The sequence below is a fragment of the Gossypium hirsutum genome, chromosome A09, assembly GCF_007990345.1.
Source record: "Gossypium hirsutum isolate 1008001.06 chromosome A09, Gossypium_hirsutum_v2.1, whole genome shotgun sequence".
NCBI classification, from domain to species: domain Eukaryota; kingdom Viridiplantae; phylum Streptophyta; class Magnoliopsida; order Malvales; family Malvaceae; genus Gossypium; species Gossypium hirsutum.
Window position 1 is genome coordinate 35781327 of NC_053432.1, and position 18857 is coordinate 35800183.

The window sequence follows — 18857 nt, forward strand, 5'->3', positions numbered from 1 at the left end:
CTAGGGGTATCATGGTAATTTTCCATACATAAGGGTATTGTAGTAATTTAGCTACTTTTAGAGTTTTCATGCACATCCTATCCATTTACGTACTATGAGAATACTTACCGCGCATACTTACCAAATTGAGCCCGTTGGCCCATGAACCCGATTTTTGGCCCATTAAGCCCAAGTTATCAAAATGCACGAAATCGCACGTACTGCAGTTTATTACCTTCAGAATACCAAACATACAAACCCAACTATCTTACGAGCATTCGCACACTCGCAAATTCCCAAAATACCAACTTTCCGGCATTTCGGCTTTTTGGCTTTTACCGATCTAGTCTATGAGAGGGTGTCAGTTACACACCTGTTTTATGACGATTCGCTGACGAGATCCACGTACGAACTGCCTACAATTATAATACTACCACGTTAATCTTACTACCGAAATGAACTACATATAAACTTCTTACCATATTCGGCCAACAACACCTTAGGCCTTAGCGTTCCTACCTTTGCTGAAAATAGCGTCTCGATCCAGATCCGTTTGTTCCACTTGTCCAAGCCCTTGATCAACAGCCTCCTAATCACACTATTACCAAAATAATGCTATTATCACAACCCCTTAGGGCTACAAGTCCAAAAACAACAACCTCTCTAACCTTTTAGGGATTCCGGCTTTTCTTAAAATATGAAAGATAGACTAAGTTGGAAAGACTTACCACCGATTCTTTCAGTCAACGTTCCCCATTAGTTCCTACTTGATTCTGATGCAGTTTTGAGCCCTCAAACGATAACAAAAGTCGAGCCTTCAGTGATCTCGGTATTCGGCTATGTCCCTAAGATAGTGTGGGAGTTTCGGCTTTTTGCAAAAGTGTAGAGAAAGACAAAATATGAGGGTTTTTACTTGTAGTATTGTCGACAGAAACTTGGGGTTTAGAGGTTGAGAGAATCGGCCAAAGATGATGAGAAAAATAAGAGATTTGGCTAGGGAAAAATTGGTACAAAAGGAATCAAGTTTTCGAGATTTCGGGATTTGAGGCAATCAGCTATAGTCTTAAAATAATGGAAGGAAGGTGGTATAGAGTAGGGTAGCTAAAGGATTCGGCTATGAGAAAAAGAAGAATAAAAGAATAAGTGGATGAGAGAAGAGAAAAAGAAAAGAAGAGGAGAATGGTCAGGAAACGGAACCACTTACCACTAATGCCGAATTTATACTGACACTAACCCTAGCCGAAATTCCCATGCTAAAGTCCCTTGGCCGGCCACCTCTTGTTCCTTGATCAGCTCCTAGATTTCCTCCCTTATCTGCTCCTAAATCCTATCCCTTATCAACTCCTAAATCCTATCCCTTATCAACTCCTAAATCCTCTCCTGATAGACTTTCACTTCAGTTCCACTGCTTACCTTTTCTGAACATAAAAATAATAATTCCCTTAATATGTTGTCATTGTGACTTGAACCTCAACTCTCCCTAGCATCCACACGCCACTTTTATAGCCTTGCCAGTGGCGTCACATGCCTCCTCTCCATTCTACATCCTTAACATATATAACATGATTATATGTAACATTATCTATAATTTCACTATTTACATATATGTTCATTCAAAGCTGTCCACTTGAGTTATAGTAACTAAATTATTTATATCTTTAGCTACAAAATTCCAAATTAAGATCCTCTTAATGTTCTTGAAACTAGACTCAAATATATTTCTACCATAAAATTTCCAGAATTTATGCTTTATCCAATAAGTACATTAAAATCTTCAAATTTATCTCTATTCTGCTGTTTGACAGGTTCAACCTTTCTTTACTAAAAATTAATTATCTCTTAGTATGGGATTTAGATACTGTTCCTATTTGTTTCTCTTGAAAATATACTTATTAATTATTTAAAAATATAAAATTAAGCCCCTAATTATTTTTCTCCAATTTTTTATGATTTTCCAAAGTCAGAATAGGGGAACTCGAAATCATTCTGACCTTGTCTCACATAAATTGTTATATCTCACAATCTAAAATTCCGTTACTTATACCATTTCTTCTAGGTGAAACTAGACTCAATAATATTTAATTTTATATATTATTTAACCTATAATTCTAAATCTACAAATTTTGGTGAATTTTCAAAATTAGACTGCTGTTGCTGTCCAAAACTGTTTTAGTGCAAGATATTGATTACTAAGTTTATAACACCCTTATTCCCTTTCTCTATAATATTTCTCTTCACTTTCTCTTACTTCCCTTCACTAACATATCAGGAACATAAAACCTTATATAAGAAAACTCAACTATAACATCATTTCCATGCTTTTTCAATAATAACAGACTTAAAAATATATTGAAATCTTCATGTTCTTACCTTTTCCTATTGATTTCAATCTTTAACTTGATTTTTCTCTCTCCTCCAGCTTCTATTTCTTGAATCTAACTTGATATTCTAGCTCCTCAAAGTTTCCTTGTCATCTTTCTCTCTTGATGGCTATGGAAATTCTTTTGATTTCAAAGTGAAAATGGTGAATTTTTTTGTGAAAGGACCAAATTGTAAAGAAAATTTTTTTTCTTTCTTTTCTTCTCTTCTAATGTTGGTTGCATGGAAAAGATGGATGAGAATTCCTCATCTTTCTTTCTTTATATACTAATAAAATAATAATAAAATATATTTTTAAAATATTAATAAAATAATATTTATCTAATTAAATAATTATAAAATATCAAAATATCTCTAATATCATTATTGCCTTTTAGAATTCTCTCTCTTTCCAATTGATCATTTTTCCCTTTATGATCTTTTAAAATTTCATCCTTAAGTCATCATTTAAATTTGGTAAAATAACAATTTAGTCCCTCATAATTCTTCACCTATTCATTGGTCCTAATTCATCCATTTTCCTTAGTTTCTAGATCATTCCACCCTTAAAATATTTATACTATTAGTCCTTCAAATATTTCATATTTACACTTTAGCCCCTCAAATTTTGAGTATTTACTCTTGTGCAATAAAATTTTTCTCACTTTTACAATTTAGTCCTTTCTTGAATTAATATATCATAATATACTACCCAATATTGACATAACTCAAAACTTCCCTGTTTTTCACTTTATTTCCTTATTTTACTATATTAAGGATAATATCTTACTATAAAAAAATTTTAGGGTATTACATATCTCTCCCCCTTAAAATAAATTTTTTCCTCGAAATTTCCTTGTTTTCTTATGAACTTCATTTTTTTTATTCTATAGTTTCTTTCTGCACATCTTTACCTAGTTTATCATTTATATCCATTCTTTATCCTTTCATTTCACAATTTATTTTTAATTCAATATTTCACATTTGCCTTTCAGATCTTCCACCAATAGAATAGAAGATAATATCATATGAATCTTATTATCAAGTTTTCTATCACACACATATATCAGCTTGGAAAACCAAAGAAAGATAGAGTAATACCACTTGTGAATCAATCAAACTTGCCATAATTTCTGTCTATTAACATATTTATCCAACATTTCTATATAATGATTATAGCATCCAAACATGAACAGTTGCAAATACCTCTGAAAATATTAGTACACATAAGATACCCATATAAAATCCCCAAAAAATTAATTGTAATATACCCAATTATAACAGCTATATTCAAATATTTTTGCAATTTATTCACCAATCCATTGACTAGTATAGTTATCAATAATTTCATATCATTCAATTCACTCAAGAAACTAATTTGGAAGAAATTTTCAGTTAAACATTCTGTAAATACCATATCTGAATAAATCGATTTTACCATAAATAACTTCTTTCTTTAACAATGGTACTGTATATCCCAGCTAGTTTTCAGAAAAATCTAATATCTCTATTCAGAACCCATATTTACTTATTAACTCATTCTTAGTTCTGACTGCATTATCCATTGTTCAACCATTGAACTTTTCACTTTCACACTTATGAACTTAATCAATATAAATCTCATGAATTTCATTGCATATAACTGTACTGGTAAGGGGTAAAGATCGTACAGCCTCATAATTAAATTTTCATGTATTTACTCATATAACATGGCATTTATCATTCTCAAGTACTATAAAACATTTATCCATACCTTTGCGAGTTCTGTTTCATCAATATCAACTTCTTCTTCTTTTTTACCTCAGGGATAATCCTTTACCTTGCAACGAAAATTGTTTACTTTTTACTTAGTAGAGGCCTAGTAGACTAGATAAAACACTTAGGATATACGGGACTGATATAGAGGTACATTATTATGTACTATTAAACAGAGAGCACTAAAATGCTTTATAGAGAGCACAAATGTGCTCAACGGAGAGCACTAATATGCTAATAATTAGAGAGCACTAACGTGCTATGGTCCCGTAATGGCATGCCACTAATATTCCTAGTAGTTCTAATCTTGTCACTTTTACATTCGTCGACTAAGTTGACGTGTTGGGGCGCCAAGAATCGATGCCGGCAACTGCTGACGGCGAAGGAGGGTTTGGTGGCGGCATGGCTTCTAGTCCTAACCATGGTGGTGGGAAAAATTGATGGTGGGGGTGAGGGAGAAGGGGAACGGCGGTTGGAGGGTTATTTGGGTGAAAAATGGGGAAAGGTTTAGAGTTTGAAGGTGTAAAAGAAAGGGTGTTTGGCTATAGGGTGGGTGCTTGGATGCAGGTTTTAGGTAAGTATAAATGAGGATGTGTTATTCCTACTTGGAATAGGGATAGAATAAAGGATGTTTGTGAAAGCATTTCAGAAGAAGAGAAATTTATTAATATCCAAATAAAGTAATAAAAAATAAAATAAAATAAAGAAAAATAAAAAATTGGGTTGCCTCTCAATAGGCGCTTGTTTAACGTCATTAGCTTGACGCCCCAACTAGTATTGGGGTTGTTCCAACTAAATTCTTTCATTCATATGGGCTTGAAAATTCTCCTTTTTTACCACATCAACCATATTTGGGTTCAATCGTCTTTGTGCCTCTTTCTTTGGTTTCGTGTTTTCCTCCAAAAAATTCTTATGTGTGACTGTCAAGGGGTTAATCCCTTTTAAGTCGGAAATGGTCTTATCATTCTCCAAAAATGCACACTTGAGATGCTCAGGAAGTGGTTTTAATTTCAGATCTAGTGTCTGCACAACAGAAGGTAGAAGGTTAGTATCCATAAGAGCCAATAATTCATTAACATATTCAAAATCATCAAACATCATTTTAGATTTATCTCCATAAGATGACTCAAAATTTTCTTCTACTAATGAGTCAATTATGTCGACACTGTTTAAGTTCAAGATTCACTTGGGTACTAATAGCGTCGTAAATGTTAAACTTCACGATCTCCCCATCAAACTCTATCGTAAGAGTTTTGCTACGCACGTCAATCTTAGTATTTGTAGTACTAAGGAAAGGTAGCCTCAACAAGATGTCTAAAGACCGAGGAGCTATATCCTCTTCCATTTCTATCACATAAAAGTCCACAGGAAAGATAAGTCGTTGACTTTCACTAATATGTCTTCAAGGACTCCTTCGAGATGCACAATAGACTTGTTTGCTAATTGAATGATAGCACATATTTTCGTCAAAAACCCACATTAAGTGATTCATAAATAGAAAAAATCATGACATTTATGGAGGCACCTAAAGCACACATAGCTTTTTTAATTCTTAAGTGGCCTATTTTGCATGGTATTGTGAACATGCCCCTATCTTTGCATTTCGCTAGCATCTTCTGCTGTAACACCACGGATACATTTTCACCAACACTTACTCTTTCATTACCAGTTAATTTTCATTTGTTGGTGCAGAGTTCTTTGAGGAACTTGGCATAACATGGAATTTGTTTGATGGCATCCAACAGTGGTATGTTGATCTCGACATTTCTAAATGTTTCGAAGATCTCTTTATCCTCTTTACCTTTCTGACATTGATTCAATCATCCTGGTGATATGGAGGTTGAATTTTAGGCAATGAAGGTTTCATTCAGACTTTTTCATCGTTCTTGTGCTTTTCTTGGGTCGAATCTCGGCCAAGATTTCTACTAGGAATTGGTTCTAGTACTTTTCCACTTCCCAATGTCACTACATTTGCGTGTTGTCTTGGATTAGGTTCGGTTTTCTATTGAAAATCAAGCATTTTAGCTGCTAATTTATTAACCATGGTTTCTAGAGAGGTACGTGAATCTTGCGGATGTTGTGGAAACCAATTTTGGTATGGCTGGTTGTACTGCAGATTTGCCCCATAACTCAAGTTAGGATGGTCTTTCCATCCTAGGTTATATGTATTTGCATAGGGGCCATATTGCCTTTGGGGTGGCCCAGGAAAGTTCCCCATAGCATCTAAATGGGTCATAGTATCATCACACAAACTAGGGCAAGCATCAGTTGTATGTCCAAGTGTTGCACAAATTTCGCATAGTTGGGTTGGTCCTATTTTTACTGCAAAAAGAGATTTCATGATATTAGTAAGTCGATCAAATTTATCTTCTAAATTTGAAATACTTAGCAAGTGAACCCTTCTGGTGGGCTCAAGATTGGCTCAGAATTGCTGAAGAATGTTGAGTATTTGCAGCCATCATGGATATCAAGTCTCTTGCCTGTTGGGGAGTCATGTTGACCAATGCCCCTCCACTAGCGGCTTCTACCATATTCATCTCTATAGGTTTCAAGCCTTCATAAATGTATTGGAGTAGAGACTGTTCTATTATACCATGTTGTGCAAAACTTGCACACAACTTCTTAAATTGCTCCCAATAGTCGTAAAGAGACTCTACTTCTTTTTGTCTTATCCCAATTATCTCCCTTCTTAACTCAGCTGCACACGATTGTGGAAAAAACCTATTAAGAAACAAATGGGAAAGAGCAATCGAAGTTGTAATAGGTCTAGGAGGTAGATAAAACAACCATTCCCTAGAATAATCTACTAAGGAAAAAAGGAAAGCACACAATTTCATTTGATCCTCAATTACCCCCTAAGGTTTCATACTAGGACAAACCATATGAAACTCTTTTAGATGTTTATATAGATTTTCATTTTGGAATCTGCGAAAAGTTGGCAGTAACTGAATTAAACCTGACTTCAGTTTAAAATCAGTATCCATAGTAGGATACGCAATGCGCAATGGCGGTTGTTTTGTAGGAGCTTTGGCCAATTGGCCAATTGTTTGAGCCATATGTTGATGTGTTAGATCCGGGTTTTCGTTAACCCTAGTGTTAAGCACTTCTTCTAGTGGATCAACTCCTATTCTTTCACTTTTTGATGTTTGAGTAGGGTTTTCGTTAACCCTAGACTCAACTCGTCGTCTACTTCTATTTCCAGTGATGGGTTACTCTGAGTCCCTACCACCCCTGACTACTTTTTCTGTAACTTCGTTTCCTTACCATTGGCTCTCGCAGTCTTCTCTATTTTAGAATCAAATGCAAGAATACCTGGAGCAGATCTGGTCATAAGAAACAAAGAAACAAGATTAATATGTTACTAGTTCCTGATAACAATGCCAAAATTTGATGCGGTCGTTGAAAGCACCAAAAATATCCTATCCCTATAAAATAATGAAAAGAATAGTATAAGGGAAGTAGGGTCAAATCCTCAGGGACTAGGTTTGTACAAGCTCCCGTTCTTCAATATCCCAGACAGAGTCGTGCCTAAGAAAACATGCGTACCTGGGAAAAGAATTAAAAAAAACAGAATTAAAAGTTTTATTGAATTGAAATTGCGAAAATTAAAATTAAAATTGTAGAGATAAATAGAGTTGAGGAAAAAGAGTTTTTAATAGAGAGATTTCAGCCTCCGGTTGTCTCGATCGTCTTGGGTTCAATCCTAGGCTTTTAGGTGATTTTTCTCGAACAAAATAAGCCAATTATAGTGGAAGAAGACACTTACGACCACCAGCTCCAATTAGATTTTAGACTTACGATTTAAAGGAAACTGACTCTAGCCAACCATTGCTTTTGTGGGACCGTCTTACACTGGACCGCCTCACACTAGATTATCACTTCTCAATGGCGAATGTCACGCCATTTTGTCTCTTAGGCTCGACAACCACTGACGCAGTAACCTAACAAACTGACTATGTAGCCTTTCCAAAACGTACAAAGCGGTCGCCTTTGTGCAAGATGAAAAGAGCACTTTTGAAAGGATATGGACGGAAGCGTCAATCCCATAATGCGAAGAAATGATGAATACTCGTTGAAAAGGCTAAGCACGGATTCTAAGCCTCATGAACCCTTTTTGGGGAATTTCGACAACCTTTGCTAGATGAATTTAGTGGCTCATGCTTTGCAGAAAAAAAAAGAAATAAACTTAATAAAAATGGAATTTTATTGAATAAAGAAAAGAACAAAGGCTAAAGCTTTTTCGGAGAGGGAGTTTACAGAAAAAGATATGTCAAATTTGTGTCACTCCATCTCCTATTTATAATACTTAGAAAATCTAGTCTATTCCTATCTAAATTCTAAAATATAAGTAAAGATAAATAAGGATAAATAAAATAAAATAGAGATAAAAGCTAAAATTAAATCTAAATAATAATCTTAACAATTATCCTAATATAATTAAAATTTAAATAGAGTCTTGTGTTTATAAAATTTTTTCTTTGCACATTTGCCCTCATATCTTCCACACTTTGTATTTTCGGCAACACTTCTTTCCTATCTCGTATGCTGGCGCATTTTATCTTTAAATTCACACTTTTTGCCCCTAAAATTCCTTTTGCCTTCAATTTTGACCCTACCAGATAAAAAATTATAAATAGCTCAAATTAGTAGGATCATACTCAAAATAAATATGTAATTAATACATAAAAATATATCATTTCAAAGTATTATCAGTGTACATGCTTAGGCTTTGGCCAAGTTGTGGTTGGATTATGTCATGTTTAAACTTACTTATTATGTGTTGAAAGTTGTGTTTTATATTATATGAACTTACTAAGCATTTATGCTTACTCTGTGTAATTTCCCATGTTTTATAGAGAATCGAAAGCTCGTTCAGGTTGGAAGCTGGTCGGAGTTATATCATACTATCCATCGGCTATATCAGTACTTTTGGTGTTTCTAAATATTGGTTATAATGACATGTATAAATGTTTTGGTTAATGTTTGGCCTATGAGTCTTGGCTTGTATTTATTGCATTTTGGATGATGATAAGGATTTGGTTTTTGGCATGTATATATTTGACATTTAAATGGTTGATATCTTGGTTGATGATACTTGAATGATTGAAGATGAAATGGTAGCTTAAAGTGCATATTGTAAATGGTCTTGTGATATGTTTAACTGTGGTGGTTTGATACATTTGTTATGGATGACATATATAGCTAAAGGTGTTACCTGATAAATGGAACATTTGGTACCATTTGGTGTGTTATTGATAGGTAAATCAAATGATATGTTTTTTATATGTAACCTTAGTTTGAAGTTAGTGAACATTTTGGCAAAATTGAATATATTATTATATATGTGTAGTTATTGAGATTGAGCTGCCCTTTTGGCATATTGGTTGTATGCAAATGTACCATATTTGTATAGCTTGTTTATGCATGGTCTTGACACATTTGGAAGGCTTGCTATTATATGCAAAAGTGATTGTAGGTATATGTTTGAATGGGTGAGAAAAATGGCTTGGAAATGGCCTATTTTTTGTCTACACGGGCGTGTGTCTCAGCCATGTGTCCCCTATAGCTTCAAATGGGTTGCAAGTCAGGCTGTTACACGGCCTAGCACACGGCCTGGCACACAGGCATGTGAGATCATTTCGACGGGTACACGGCCTGGCGCACGGGCGTGGCTTGGTCGTGTGACCCAAGTTAGTGAGTTACACGGGCACGGACACGGGCTAGGACACGGCCATGTGTCCTTACTTCGAATATCCACACGGCTTGAGACACGGGCATGTCTCTCGGCCATGTGACCCTTGCAGTTTTGAAATTTTTCTTTGTTTTCTAAAAAATTCTATATGTTTTCGATTTAGTCCCGACTTGTCTCTAATGTGTTTTTAGAGCCTCGAGGACTTGCATAAAAGACAATATGCATGTTATGGATTAGTTTTGATATGATTAATGATATGAATTGAAATGTTTATAATTTTTGTTCATTTTGAAATGAAAACTCTAGTAATGCTCTGTAACCTTATTCCGGCCATTGATACGAACTAGGGGCATTACATTACTTTCCTATCCACAACCTATGAAATAAGGCACATATCATGAAATGGATTTCAATATACAAACAATTCATCACATATTCAATTAGTTCCCTTTTCAATCCAATTAAGCATATACCACATTTTTCCATTTCATAAGCTCATTAACATAAACCAATGCATACATATACCTTTCCATTTTATACCTTAATTACCCGTTGAACCAAATAGAATAACATCGGATACTCAGGAAATGCTCACACAAAGTGTGTTTTTACATGTAACTATAACCATATCCATAATGCTTGCACGAGTTGTGGGTCGGGATGTTAGCTACACGATGCTGCTCACATAAGCTATGGAGAATTTTCAAAAAATGTAAGACCTTAGTCATTCATAGGACATCCAAGACCAGCACCTGAAACCGTATAATCCCTAATGACATGTCATTTGTATCCTAAGTATTCACAAGTTTCAAACAGTACTATTAAAACATCCAATATCCAAAACATCATATTATTATCAATTTAAATTATATCTAACATAACATTAATTAACATACAATCAAAACAACAATTAATAAGTTTAATACTCATAAGAACTTACCTCGATAAAAACGGTTGTAAAAACGAAGCCGACGATTAATTTGACACTTTAGCTTTTCCTAAGTTTAAGTCCGGCTGATTCGTATATTGATTTAAATAGTAATTTAACTCAATTAAACAATTTAAATAGTTTAAAACAACTAATTCCAACCTATAACTCATTTTAATGTGAATTTACAAAATTACCCCTAATATTTTAACTTTTTTTACAATTTAGTCCCTAAATTAAAACTTGCAAAATCATCATTTTTAAAGAAAAATCCTATTAGACGAATTTCCTAGGGGTTTATAACATCCCATAATTCCCACCATTTCACATTTTTATCATTAAATTTTACCATTTTACTCATATAGGCCCTTAAACTTTAAAATCATCAAAAATCACATAGTAAAATATGTCTATGTAGCAACCAAGCTTAATAATCTATCAACTAAATTCACAAACACTACAAACTCATTCATGGAAAGTCCCTATATTTTTAACAATTTTACAAATTGACCCTCGGGCTAGCTAGATTAAGCTAATACTACATCAAAAATATAAAAATCACTAAAAACAGGTATCAAACACATAACATGCACGAGAATTTATCTTGGTCAAAAGTTTCCCCCTTCACCAATGGTGATTCGATTTTGAAAAAAAAAATGGGGAAGATGATATTAGTTTTACCTTTTGTTTTGTTTAACCTTTTATTTAATTATTAAATTACAAAATTAACCTTAAAACTATTAAAATTACACCAAAACCTACCAATATCATGCACTAACTATAGGTATGGTATAATTACCATCCAAGTCCATTAATTTACCTTGTCAAAGCTATTTGACCCTTTTAACTAATGGAAATCAACTTTTATAACTTTTACGATTTAATCATTTTTACTAAATTAACTAATTAAACGTTAAAATTTATTAAACAAATTTTAATATGACCCTAATAATTACTCATAAGAATTAAATAAATATTAAAATACTAACTCGTTTGTCGGAATCATAGTCCCGAAACCACTATTTTCGGCACAACTGAAAATGAGTTGTTACACATGAATACATTTAGTGTCGAATTGCTTCCATTTGTATGCCTAGGTTTATATATAGTTCACCCATGTCATTTTGTAAAGACTGATTGACAATTTTATAAAACTTATTTCAAAGTTTCTCTCTTGGTTCTTCATTGAACCTTTCAAACTTATCAAAACTTCAATTTTGTAGCATTCAACTGTCTTATCAGTCCCTTTCTCATCCCTTTCCAAAGTGTGGCAACACCAACTTTCTTACACCAAGGTTTGGGTATTTGTTTTAAGCTTAATCGAGTCAAGTTCATTTATAACTTTGGTTCTTTAAACTTATCAAGCACCTCAGGTCAAGGTATTTTTTATCTATTGTTCATGTTCAAGATGGTCCGACACAAAAGTAAATTGTAACTTTGAGTACGAGTCTCGTTAACATATTATCGAGGTTCTATTTGGGTTCTAGAAATCACATCAAGAAAGTTATGAGGTGTAAGGTGATTTGGTTTCCACTTCATATACCAAACCATTCCTTTTTAACTTGGATGGATATTCTTAATAAGCTTCCCACAAAGGATAGACTTATTGGAAGGTCTTTGTTTGCTATGTCAATAAAACCAAGAAACAAGGGATCATCTTTTTGCTAGAATTGTATGAGGGAATGTTTTATTACTTTGTAATATATTCAATGAAAAGTTGGGGGATGGAATCAGGAGATCCAATGGCTTTGCACGAGATTTAAAAGGCAAAGCTCTTATTGTTTATATTCTCAAGTTAGCATGGAATTATTTCATTTACTTAATCTTGTAAGAAAGAAATTGAAGACCATTTAAAGGTTTGAGCAAGATATGTTCAGAAGTCTTAAAAGATTTTGTAGGTTTAGGGCTTACAAGTAAAAAGATCAATAAATATTCAACTTTGTACAACATGGAATATACTAGGGAGTTAATAGTATAATGCTAAGAACAAGTTTCATTTTCTCTGTAAAGTTGTATTGAGTTTTTTTAACAGTTTTACTGCTTTTTGGGATAAATAAAAACTTGTAAAAAAGCTTATTATAAAGGGTATATGAAATAACAATCCTGAATAAAAATTGTAATTTACTAAAAGATTCAAATTTAATATATTCAAATGTCTAAATCTCACTTGCAATGAAAATTCATTAAATATTCTCATGTTTTTTTCAATTTTTTTTTAAGTTTTTATAAATGTTTTCTAGTTCAAATTATTTTTTAATTGGTTAAAAAAATTTCGGATTAGATGTATATTTCAGACCAATTGGAGCACCCATTCTCTTTTTTAACCATTTATCAAATATTAATTTTTTTATTTTACAATGATTTTTAATTTATAAGAGTCGATTAAATTTTAATTCGGTTGATATGATATTATTGTTAATGTAAAAGATTATAAATATAAATACATTTTAAACACGTTTTATCATTTTATTTAAGAATTAGAAAAGATAAATTCTGACGTAAACTCCAATATAAGCTCAATTCTTAACGCAATGCCAAGATTTATCCAAAAGGACAAGAGGAGCAGTCAAAGAAATTTAAAAGCAAAAGAGACGCAGCTGCAGTCCATCAAGGCTCAATTAATTGGACAGAAGTTCGGACTAAGGAATAGGAATCAACAACAATAATATACAACAAATCCAGCTTCCTACATTCAAATTTTAATCATTCTGTAATACTAAGAATCTGGAATGATTGAATATATAATTTAAGAAAAAGAATAAACTGCTAAAATGTTATGGCCAAATTTGTATAAAAATTATTAAGAAAAAGAAAAAAAATGTTAAAGTGCTTCATGGAGGTTTGATAAAGGCTCAAATGATTGTTGACACTAAAATTATTTTAAAACGTTAATATATTCTGCATTGAGACAAACAGCACTGACATGAACGCTGAATTCGTGGCATTTCTAATGTCCAAAATTAGAAGTCAGCGGTTTGAAAATAGATCTATTCTTTTTTGTACGATAATGGACATATAATTTGGCTTGCATATTCTTGATTAAACGTGGCCTAAACGCCTAGCTCAATTTATTATAATTTTCTTTTTACATTAACATTCCTTTTGTACTTTCAAACAGAAACATTCTTGTATAAATAAGTAGGGATTGCTTCAATTGGATTATAGACCAAAAATTAAAGCGAATTGAAGATGGTTAGATCAGCCATAAAACTGTTCCTACTGCTGCTCTCTCTTGGGTACATGATGCTTTGGTTCATGATGCCCACGAAGTTATATTTTGAACATTGGTTGCCTAAAATCCGTGCCAAGACCAAATCCATATACTTTGGACAACAAGGTATAAAAGCACTCCATATTGCAGTTTCATTTGAAGTTCTTTTTCTGTTTGGAAGTATTTTTCTGTCTTAAATGATTATATATATATATATATATGCAGGTTCAACTATGCTGATATGTACATTTCCCATCCTCTTCATTGCTACACTGGGATGTATTTACCTTCACTTAGGAAAGAAACATGGAGATCACAACGTTGAAGGGTACATCTTTAGATATGATCGCTATTTTTTTTCCACTTATTTCATGTTTCATGACATAGTGGTAAAAGTTCTATGCAGGCCCTTATATTAAAAGTCGGATTACATTTTATTTTTTCTATTAAAAAATTAAGTAAATTAATCTTTATACGTTAGATTAAAGAGTGAATTAGTCCTTTTGTTAAAAATTTTATTCATTTCTATTGCTAAAAATCGATTTCTGTACATTAACATGAGATACATGTGGCGCACCACTTGTCACTGTTTGTTTATTCTATCCACCATGCCAATTTTTAATAATAGAATTGAATGAAATTTTCAACAAAAAAAACTGGTTTGCTCTTTGATTTAATATACATATATTAATTCGTCTATTTTTTTAAATAGATGGCACAAAATACAATATTACACCTAGTATAAGGGCTTCCATGCTTATCATGGTATAGTATAACAAACTGTTGCTGATTTCTTGGGAACAAAAGGGTGCAGACATCTAAGTTGAAGCAACCAGTGATGGTGAAAGGTCCTTTGGGTATTGTTTCATGGATGGAGCTCTCATTTTTAACCATGTTTGTTGTGCTGTTAGCTTGGTCAACCACTTCTTACTTGAATGGTATGTTTACACATATCGACCAAATGGCTTCAAGGAGTGGATTGCTAGTGTAAGTATCTCATGAATTCCTTGGTTAAGACTTTATTAAAAAAAAGTTCCAAATGGGGGGCCAAATGCAATAGTTTGATGACATCTCCTTGCAGGTGGGAGGCTAAGTTGGAAATGTCAGGTCTAACACTAGGTCTCGTAGGCAACATTTGCCTAGCTTTCCTCTTCTTCCCCGTGACAAGAGGATCTTCAGTTTTACGGTTGTTTGGGCTTAGCTCAGAAGCAAGTATTAAGTATCATATTTGGGTTCGGCATATTGCTATGACCATTTTCACTGCTCATGGTTTATGTTACTTTGTTTTCTGGGCCAAGACTGAGCAGTTATCACAGGTAAGTAAATAACCACATATTCTTGCATACTGGTATTTCAATGATTCATTGTGTTGAACTGCAGGTACTTAAATGGGGTAAGATTGAAGTTTCAAACATGGCAGGAGAAATAGGTTTTGTTTGTGGGTTAGGGATGTGGGCAACAAGCCTTCCTCAAATAAGGCGGAAAATGTTTGAGCTCTTCTATTACACTCATCATCTCTACATTCTCTTTATTGTCTTCTTCGTCTTTCACGTGGGTTTCTCCTATGCTTGCATCGTGCTTCCTGGTTTCTACCTCTTCTTAATAGATCGATGTCTAAGATTCTTACAATCCCAACAAAGGGTTAGCTTGGTTGCTGCACGTATTTTACCTTGTCAAACTGTTGAGTTGAACTTCTGCAAGAGCCCAGGTAATTACCAAAATGTAGAAGTAACGTAGAAGCCCATATATTAGGAGTTAGATTGTACTTTATCTCTTTACTAAAAAATGAGTAAATTAATTTATATACATTATATTAAAGAGCAAACTGGTCATTCTGTTAAAAATTACATCCATTTCTATTGTTAAAAACTAGTTCTTTTATGTTTACATGAAATACACATGGCACCCCATGTATCATTGTTTAGTTATTCGATTACCATATTAGCTTTTAGCGGTAAAAATGAATGAAATTTTTAGCAAAAAATACCAATTTATTTTTTGAACTAACATAGACCGACTAATTTACCTATTTTGAGTGGAGAACAATCTGGTTCTTAATACATGAAACTCTATTATACTTTTACCTGCCAAAACTTATTACTTCAATATTGATGTATGCTTGTTGATTGAGCCAATCATATATTTGAGGGTTAAAAAATGTGGCTAATCACAAGTAGAATTAAGCAAAATTTGATGAAGTTTATATTTGGATGATATGTATACTGTTGACAAGATAAGCAATAATTTTGGAGATAATCTTGTTTGTTTAATGTGGCAGAAGTGAATCACAGTCCAACAAGCATTATATTTGTGAATGTACCAGCCATTTCTAAGCTTCAATGGCATCCCTTTACAATTACCTCCAATAGCAATATGGATACTGACAAGCTGAGCATCGTGGTCAAAAGTGAAGGAAGGTGGTCTTCTGACTTGTATCAGAAGCTTTCATCCCCTTTACCCATGGATGGTTTCCAGGTCTCCATAGAAGGGCCTTACGGACCACCTGCTTCAACACATTTACTAAGGTACTTGACCGCCAAAACAACATCCCTTCTCCTGTTTTTGTAATGATAAGTAATAGAACTTCTTCCCGCAGGCACGACACATTGGTGTTGCTGAGCGGAGGAAGCGGCATTACGCCTTTCATCTCAATCATCCGAGAGCTCCTCTTTAAGGCCAGTTCTGGAGGTAGCACCAGGATTCCACACGTTCTTCTCATATGCGCGTTCAAGAAATCTATTGACCTCGCAATGTTGGAATTAATATTACCAGTTTCAGGCACCACAGTAGATATTTCTTGCCTGCAGTTACAGATTGAAGCCTATGTAACAAGAGAAAAGGGGGCAGATGAAAACAACCACAAGACACTACAAACTGTATGCTTCAAGCCTAATGCGATAGATGCACCAGTTTCTGCAATTTTAGGCCCTAATAGCTGGCTCTGCCTTGGACTTATCATTTCATCTTCCTTTCTCATGTTTCTTCTTCTCATTGCCATTCTATCACGATACCATAATTCTAATATGGTATACGCTAGCTCTGCAACTGCTGGTTTTAACATGCTATTCATGTGTATCGCCATAGCCATGACAGCTAATGCTACTTTTCTTTGGAATAAGAAACAAAATAGAAAGAGGTTGAGACAAATTCGAAACATGGATACACCACCAGTGTGGTTTAACAATGGTGACAGAGAACTAGAAAGCCTGCCGTACCAGTCTTTACTTCAAGCCACCAATGTCCATTATGGTGAAAGACCTGACTTGAAAAGTAAGTTACTGTTTGCAGAGCTCTACATTACATGTATGTAACAAATATATATATGACTTTTGACATCTGATTGTCTTGTTTGGTTTGATTTATGGTAGAGATATTGTTTGAACGCAAGGAAAGCAGCGTAGGAGTTATTGCCAGTGGACCGAGGGAAATGCGGCAAGAAGTGGCAGCCATCTGTAGTTCTGGTTTGGCAGATAATCTGCAATTCAAGTCCATTAGCTTCACCTGGTGATCACAGCAGAGCTGAAACAGAGGAAGAATAGTCCTCCCCCCTTCTTTCACCTGCTTATTTGTTAAACCCCATGGGGATGAATCAATCATTCTTCTTTATCTGTAACGATTAGGATGGTCCTGCTCTATTTTGTAATATATATATATATATAGAGAGAGAGAGAGAGGGAACTCTGCAAATCAAAATATACAACCAAGATTAAGTTCAGATTTGCTTTAAGATGTCTAAATTTTGTTTTTCCTTTGTTTATCATCCACTCTAGCAACACACGACGACCTTGACTTGTGATTGCCATTTTCCAGGGGTTTACCGGCTAAGCTGTTCATAAAATGAAGGAATAATTGTTTTTTTTTGTTTTTTTTTTCACCTTCCAATTTTAGGAAAAAAAAAATCATTTCATTTAAATTTTCGTCTTTTAGTCCTTTTTAACTTACATTATTTGTAAAGAAATCATTTTAAAATGGATAGAAAAACTTTCCTCATGTGTTATTCACATTGTGTTATATTATATCAGTCATTAAATTTTTAAGAACTAAAAATTATTGAAGAAAAATTAATTATTTGTTAACGTGACAATTGTCAACAAAGTCCATTCATTTTGGAGTAGTTTGACTAGGGGTGTGCAACTTTCGGGTAAAACCGAATTAATTCGGTTAACCGACTGATTAACCAAATTAATTCAGTTGGGGATCGGTTAATAATTTTTTGAAAGTTTGGTTAACGATTAATTTGGTTCGAAATCGGTTGGTTAACCGAATTAACCGAATTTAATAAATAATATTATAATATATAAGTATTCGGTTGGTTCGGTTAATTTTTTGGAAATATAAATTAATTAGTCGGCTAAGTCGGTTTGTTTTTTTATATGTTTTATACTTGTTTTAACAAAAAAAACATATAAATTTCAGTTAATTCAGTTAACCGATCGAATTAACCGAAAAAGTTCGGTTCAATTAATTTTTTTTTCAAAATTTCGGTTCGGTTAACGGTTAATAGTTTAAAATGGCCGGTTAATTCAGTTAATGGTAATTCGGGTCGGTTAATTCGATTAATAGTAGTTCTGGTCAGAAATTTAAAAATTAAAATAGAGAAATTAAATGAAAAATTAAAATATTTTTTTTTCTTTTATAAAGTTAAATGGTTAAATAAGTTATTATACCTAAAATGAACAACTCTCACACATATATACCCGATGTCTTTGTTTCTTGTTGTTTTTCAATAAAGTTTTTGGGACCATAATTTTTAAAGTCAAAAATATTTTTGAATTCAAAAGTAATTTTTTAGCTTTTGCATTAAAAAAACTTTTTAGGTTAAATAATATTTTTAACTCTTATTTATAATCCAATATTTTATGTTATATTTATATTGAGTATATAATTATTTTTTATTAAATTTATTTTAAATATATAACATTATATATTTAAAT

The 18857-nt window shown here is 33.2% G+C and overlaps 1 protein-coding gene across 1 annotated transcript; it reads left to right on the top strand.

Annotated features, from left to right (window-relative positions):
• Positions 1-13545: 13545 nt before the first annotated feature.
• Positions 13546-17593, top strand: LOC107952477 (ferric reduction oxidase 2). Its single transcript, XM_016887728.1, has 9 exons — positions 13546-13551; positions 13902-14049; positions 14149-14251; positions 14731-14910; positions 15005-15239; positions 15304-15631; positions 16202-16448; positions 16520-17193; positions 17292-17593. The coding sequence occupies exons 1-9, from the start codon at positions 13546-13548 to the stop codon at positions 17429-17431; spliced, it is 2061 nt and encodes a 686-aa protein (XP_016743217.1). The 3' UTR covers positions 17432-17593.
• Positions 17594-18857: the final 1264 nt, after the last annotated feature.